The sequence below is a fragment of the Arachis stenosperma genome, chromosome 3, assembly GCF_014773155.1.
Source record: "Arachis stenosperma cultivar V10309 chromosome 3, arast.V10309.gnm1.PFL2, whole genome shotgun sequence".
NCBI lineage: Eukaryota > Viridiplantae > Streptophyta > Magnoliopsida > Fabales > Fabaceae > Arachis > Arachis stenosperma.
The window spans coordinates 118,725,859-118,733,245 of NC_080379.1; the positions used below are offsets into that span (position 1 = coordinate 118,725,859).

The 7,387-nt window shown below is 35.0% G+C and overlaps 2 protein-coding genes across 2 annotated transcripts; both read left to right on the top strand.

Annotated features, from left to right (window-relative positions):
- The first annotated feature begins 872 nt into the window (after window positions 1-872).
- LOC130966625 (ethylene-responsive transcription factor ERF061-like) lies at window positions 873-2,677 on the top strand. The gene is made up of 2 exons (XM_057891442.1): window positions 873-941; window positions 1,466-2,677. The coding sequence occupies exons 1-2, from the start codon at window positions 873-875 to the stop codon at window positions 2,357-2,359; spliced, it is 963 nt and encodes a 320-aa protein (XP_057747425.1). The 3' UTR covers window positions 2,360-2,677.
- Window positions 2,678-6,105: 3,428 nt separating this feature from the next.
- Window positions 6,106-6,972, top strand: LOC130970476 (subtilisin-like protease SBT2.5). The gene is made up of 3 exons (XM_057896571.1): window positions 6,106-6,255; window positions 6,348-6,495; window positions 6,605-6,972. The coding sequence occupies exons 1-3, from the start codon at window positions 6,179-6,181 to the stop codon at window positions 6,665-6,667; spliced, it is 288 nt and encodes a 95-aa protein (XP_057752554.1). The 5' UTR covers window positions 6,106-6,178; the 3' UTR covers window positions 6,668-6,972.
- The last annotated feature ends 415 nt before the right edge of the window (window positions 6,973-7,387 follow it).

The window sequence follows — 7,387 nt, forward strand, 5'->3', positions numbered from 1 at the left end:
TTCATCAAACCTCTTCTTCATCTGGATGTGAGAGGAACTGGAGCCTTTTTGAACAAATCCATTCAAAGAGGAGGAACCGGTTAGAGCATCAAAGGCTGAGTGACATTGTTTATGTCACCTATAACCTACGCCTTCAATCTAGGTTGCATCGAAAGAAGAGGAATTATGATCCAATTGACATTCAAAGCATTGACACGGTAGATTTTTGGGTAATGGCAGATGATGATGATCCTGAATTTACTAATGGAGATGTTGAAGGCATTGAAAGTTTAATATACACTGATAATGCTATGCCTTCCTATCCTAATGGTGAGTGACATAGCAAACTTTGTTTCCTTCCATAAAGATACATGTCATCAATATTGATTTCTTATTGCGTTCTCTTTCCATTTTATTAGATGGTGGAGACATGGAAGTTGAAGTGGATATGCCTGATGTTGTAATTGAATCCTCAAATACTATTTCTGAAGATGCTGGCTTTGGATTACCTGTTTATGATGGAGACATCGGAACACTTAATGATGATTATGACTTCTAGTGTCTTTGTTTAGTTGAAGTATTATTTGTTGAATATTGTTTCTTTTGGTTGCAAAACATTATGTTTGTCATTTATGTGCGTTTTAATTTCTTTAGTTATAAACTTTGACATTTGAAGTTGTCTTTGACCTTTTAATGATGAATTATGTATTGTTTATTTTGTGAAATTATTAAATTTTGAATCTTATTAGTTTAAAAATTATTGCATTTAACTTTTTAAAATTATGTTTTGATTTTTTTTTATAATTTTATTATATATTTAATTAAACCGGTTCAACCACAGTTCAACCCCGGTTGAACCATTGAACCATTGAACCAATCACTTGACCGGTTCGATGACCGGTCCGGTTCTCGCAACCTTGGTAAAACGTGGCTTCTTTGGCGTCTTTGTCTTGCATGCAACCGTATATTCTACCGACTAAAGATGTCTTTTAAGATATTTTTTATTAATTAAAATTTAATACATATAATTAATTAAATTATATTATTTTTATTATATATAAATTTATTTAATCGAAAAATTAATAAATTAAATTTTAAATTAATATAAATTAATATTTTTTTTATAAAAGATAATTATAATAATTTTATTATAAAAAATAATTAAAATATTTTTATTATATATATATATTTTAATTTTAGCGTTTTTAAAAAATATATATAAAAATATTTTAATTTTTATAATAAAAATAATATAGTTATTTTTTATAAAAAAATATTAATTTAAATTATTTTAAAATATAATTTATTAATTTTTTAATTAAATTAATTTATTTAATTTAATTTTAATAAAAATAACATAATTTAATCAATTATATATATTAAATTTTAATTACTTAAAAATATCATTAACAAAAACATTTTAAGCATGTTTATTTGTGTGCTCTCTTATTCTACACCTATAAATGGCTAATATAACACGCTGAAGTTTGAGTTTGAACCCAAACTAAAGGAATTCAATTCACTCAACCCTATCCTTCCTCCTGAATCCAAAACCATGGAAATAACGGATGAAAGAAACACATTTGATGACATTGGGTGGTGTTTATCAGATCTGATATTATCATCATCGGGTTCAAACACGTTGGACTCAATCTTCTCTCACTGCCCTCCCACTAATCCCACAGTGGCCTTCCAGCAACCGTTCGGGTGCTCCTCCGTCTACACCCGCCAAAGAAACATCCTGCAGAAGTTGTACGAGCAAAGCCGAGTGACCACGAAGCGTTCTTGTTTTGTTGTTCCCCCTCCCTCGCCATGGAAGAAGAAGCTGTACAGAGGAGTGAGGCAGAGGAGCTGGGGAAAATGGGTGGCTGAGATTCGACTCCCTCAGAACAGAATGAGGGTCTGGCTTGGCACTTACGATACTCCAGAAGCCGCTGCTTATGCTTATGACCGCGCTGCTTATAAGCTTCGTGGCGAGTACGCGCGCTTGAATTTCCCTGCTTTGAAGGAACCCTCCAGTGATGTCCTCTTGTCTTCCCAAGATTCCATCAAGTTTAACTCTCTCAACTGCTACGTGGATGCTAAGATTCGTGCCATATGCCAAAGGCTCAAGCGAGAGAGGATCATGCGCAAGAATAATAACAACACTACCACTAGTCCTCTCGAGAATCCACGGATGTTCTTGTCTAGTTCAAGCGCCGAGTTTGTTGAAGCAGCTGCTGGCGGTTTCCTTTCAGTAGAGGACAGTATTGTTTTAGCAGAGTGTCCCCCAACAATGACAACAGCAGATTCTGAATCATCCGATGATTTCCAAAACTGTTCCTTAGCAAGACTGCCTTCCTTCGATCCTGACTTGATTTGGGAAGTTCTGCCTAACTAAATATACGTTTCCATTAAGTTATTATCTTTTATAATATGAGATATAACAATAATAAGGTACACGAATGCATCAAACATTTCCTCAAAGAACATCATCATCAGGTCACTTAGTCTTGGATGTGTGTGTTGTACGTTCTCTTTCTTTTCTGGATAGTGGGTATTATTGGCATGGTGCTTAAGTGTAGCTCTTGTTCCTCAGAATGGGGACAGGTCCTTTTGTATTAAGTGGGATATGATATGATAGTTGTAATTTCGTCGGCCTTGTCTTTTTTTTTTTTTTTTCAATATAATGCCTAATTATACTGTGTTGTCTCTCCCATGCATATTTCTCAAATGCTCGAACTTGTGTTCATTAATCTATTAAATTCTGTTGTCTTAACTAATTATGTAATACTATTGAATTCAATTGTTGTTATCCAACCTTGTTATATAATTATATTAAAACATGGATATGAGATAAGCTCTCGTGTAATTTAGGGGGAAGAGAGTATGTTTGAAAGCAATAAATTCGACTAATCATAGATATATATCATGATTTATTTTTTGTTTTTTTTTTATTTTTATTTTTTATTATGTTTTTTTATTATATATCCTGATGAGGTATATTTCATTTTGGGTGAAGAGGACTAGAAGAGCCCGTTTCTTCTTTGTTTGACAAGATATAATACAGGAATACGAGTACCTACAAAAAATATTTTGACACTTACATTAGTATAAGTCTATTTTAATTTTGAAGTATATGAGATTCAAAAGCATAATTTTTCCAAATTTAGATAATTCTTTTACAGGTGACTTATGATGAAGGAAAGTTGTAAAATAATCATTTACTTAGAGTCGAAATTAATAAATAATCATAATAAGGTAAATAATTTTGCAATTAACAAGTTATATTGATGGTAAAAACTCAAATGCAGTTGACTTCATGTAAAGTTGATAGTTGAGAGTCGTTAGATAAAAATTTAATCAAATCAGTCAAATCATTTAACGATTTCTATCTATCAACTTCACGTGAAATCGACTGCATCTGAGTTTTCACCTATATTGATATGTGATAAGTGATAAGTAATAAGTTTATTGACCAAATTAGTTATAATTTGGGTTAAGTATGATTTTGGTCCCTAATGTAGGGGCTGAAAATTTCTTTCGTCCCTCGGCTTTTTTTTGCTCGAAAATGGTCCCCAAAGTTTCAATTTGTTTTAAAATCGTCATTTTTACCAATTATATTTTTTTATTACCAAATTACCCTTTATTAAAAAAAATTATAAAATAAAATAAATATAAAATAAATAAATAAAAAAAGAAAAAAAAAGAAAGAAAGGGGGGATAACAGAAGCGGGGGTGGGTGGGGAGAAAAGGGAGAGGGAGAAAAGGGAGGGAGGGGGTGGGGAGGGAGAAAAGGGGGGGAGGGGGGTGGAGGGGGGAGACCCATGCCGCTGCACCGTCGCTGCCTGCCGCCTCCGCCCGCCGCTGCACCGCCGCCCATGCCCGCCGCCACACCGCTTTCTTCTTCTTCTTCTCCCGCCGCCACACTCACCGCCGCCCCACCCACCGCCGCCCCCTTCTTCTTCTTCTTCTTCATCTTCTTCTTCTTCTCCCGCCGCCATACCCACCGCCGCCCCCCTTCTTCTTCTTCTTCTTCTTTTTCTTCTTCTTCTTCTTCTTCTTCTTCTTCTTCTTCCTCCCACCGCCACACCCACCGCCGCCCCCCACTTCTTCCCGCCGCCGCACCCACCGCCGTCCCCCGCTTCTTCTTCTTCTTCTGTGAATTCTGTGAATTGAATTTTTTTGTGAAATTTCTGGATCTGAATTTTTGTTTATCTGAGTTGAGTTCTGGATCTTTTATGATGATATTGATTTTCTGAGTTTGGCAGTGGATGGGGGTGGTGGTGGTGGTTCTGGTTTTAGTGGTGGTGGTGGTGGCATGATTTTGGGGAAGAAGGGGTAGGGGCATTTTGGTCCGAAGGACCATTTTAAAACAAACTGAAACTTTGGGGACCATTTTCGAGCAAAAAAAAGTCGAAGGACGAAAGAAATTTTCAGCCCATACATTAGGGACCAAAATCATACTTAACCCTTATAATTTTTATATTTATTTTTTATAAATTTATTCACAGGATGTTGATGAGTGGGTATTTAAAAATAAAATAAAATAAAATTTGGAAACACAATGCAACCCGTTCTATGTCACTCCAATAGATTGCATAAGTAATATGTGATGCATTGTAACGGTTATCACTTCTCATTTTTAGTCTAGTGCTAATGAAAGGTCAAAGAAGAAGTCCAAACTTTTTTTTTTTTTTTGGTCTTAGACGGAAGTCCAAACTATTTACAATACTTGGGGGTAAAATAACCCCTCTACAATCATCATCAATAATTTGTCGAAGACTACTTGGAGGAACATGTATGAACATAAAATTTTACTGCATTTCTAGACCCCTTTTTTGCCAAGAAGTCTGTGCATCTATTTCCCTCTCTGAAGTAAGGTTTTAATATGCCTTTGATGTTTACTGATTCCGTTTTGATTATTTAAAGTGCCAATAACGTGCTCGATTCAGCCTCCATAATCACTAGAAGAGGAGGAAACTTGCAAGTATTGCTCAATAAGATCACTTGTAAGTTGTGCCATCTTTCCAGTGGGCTTTCACAACAACATCCCCGATTCTTTAAGGCCCTAAATATAAATATTTTTGTTTTTGGGATTTGGGCTTATATATGGATGTCCTCGATGGATCCTCTTATGTAGTGAATGCAAGAATTGACGATGATATGGTTGCTTGGCAGATGTGACCAAATCAAGAACGAATTTAGATTCTTAAAAAATGAGAAATTAATTACTAATAATTTTATGATTTTCATAAAATTTGTGTCGCACACTAATAAAGGAAGACTCACATTAAAACATGATCATGCCTACACTCGCTCACGATTTGCAAAAAAAGAGCATAGATTGACCAGTGGCCGTCAACTGGGAAGCCTACCACGTGATTGGATCTAGCTGCTCCTGTGTTTTTCGAAACAATCATCACTCATTTGTAAATTGTAATGTAAAGTTAGCCACCTACCTAGTTAATTCACCCTTTTTATTAATGTAGCCGGTGTAGATTAGATTAAATAAAGGGGTGAGCTTTGACTTCACACACACACATCTCATAGTGCACTGTACATGTACAAGCTAAGTGTGAACACCGCTGCTTCGCTCATCATCCCCTCTATCTCCTCCCACCTTATAAGAATTAACATGGATCTTTAAGGCTCACCACATCTCATCGATTTTTATTAAATATTCTATCTAATTAAATCTCTCCATTATATTAATAAGGAAATGACTATGACTAGCTATCATTCAAATGAAATCAACTTTGATTGATCTACTAATTAACTCATTAATTCGTTTAATAAATGTCAATAATTTAAATTTTGTTTTATACATGTAATTAACTCATTGATTCACGACAAATTTTTAATTAAAACTTCGATGGACGACAAATTAATTCTTGAATTGTTGGGGGTGAAAAAACTGAAAATACTGTGAAAAATCGGAAAAAAAGCTATCATTCAAATGAAATTATAAATTCCCTCTATAATTGCATGCATTGAGCTAGTTAATTAGCAAGCGTTACGGAAAAAAGTTACCAATTAACTCTACTCGTGCAAATCGAAATGAAACCAACGTGGGCCTCTTTTTGTTTTTTTCTCTATTATTGGTTTGTAGTATATATAGGTAGCGAGTGGTGGTGGAGCAGAAGACACACGCACCATTATATCGTAGATATTTCCCTCCATTCCTTTCAATCACATACACGAGGGATCGTACTTCTGAATGGGGAGCAGAAAAGGCGAGCCATACTTTGTGTTCATGAGCTATGATCCAGAATACGAGAGACTTCGTGCTGATCGGTTTGTTAATAATTAAGTTGTTCATTCTTATATTAATATTATCACTTGTTATTAACTAATTAGTAGTATATATATGACCTATGGGGATGTAGAAGCAAGAGAGGGACGCACGAGCTTGATTTGTACATAAGCAGAAAGCACGATGAAGTGTTGGCCACCAGCCTTGAGCCTGGAACCTACAGGAAGACTTCTTCTTTGGTCATTGTTGATGGCTTTGCAGTCGAAATCACTGAGGATCAAGTAATATTCATACCCTCCTCCTCTTGCTCTTGCTCTTTCTCTTTCTCTTTCTCTTTCTTTCTTAATACATATGAATGACCCGCTACCCATTTCTTATTTCTTAAAACAGGCCAATGTGCTCAGATCTGCAAAAGGAGTGAGGGTTGTTGACAAAAACGAACAAGTTCCATAGGAGATGATCCAGAGAAATTAACATATATATGTATATGGAAGGAAGCACTACTTTAGTTCGTTATTCTCTGCTTTCTTGATAGATGAAATTAGTTATGCGTGATTTGCTATGTAGGCCAGGTGTTATTGAAACCATTAACAAGCTCCTAGATTTCGGTTAGGTATGATATGTGTGTGTAATAATTGCTACGGAAATTTGAGTGTTGCCTATTACAGATTACCGTATTACACTATTACCTATATATCAGTATGAAATATGAATATTATGTAATGCAGCCAATTTGTTATAGACCACTACTTAAACAAGTCATGAAAGATATTCTAATTAATCCTAATATTTTACATTATATTGTAGTGACATTGTGATCATAAACTCTTATTATAACCATATATGCAACGGATCTCACCGCCGAAAAAGAAAAATAAACTCAAACCAGCATGGTGTTCATGTTTCTTAAATAAAAAAAATATTGAGAGCGACGAAAGTGTAGACTTCAGAATAATTATAGTTAGGTGTGGATTGGCAGCCATAGAAAATTACATGACAAAGAGAGAAGTGAGAATTGACATTGACTCCTCCAAAGTAAGCATGAATATGTCACTTAATACAGCAAGGCAAGGATAACAACGGGACCAGACTTAGCTGATTTCATTCAGCTAATAATACACCAAAGCTGGGGCCTGCTCTCAGCTCTGCTTTCCTTTATAATTACTGCAATAA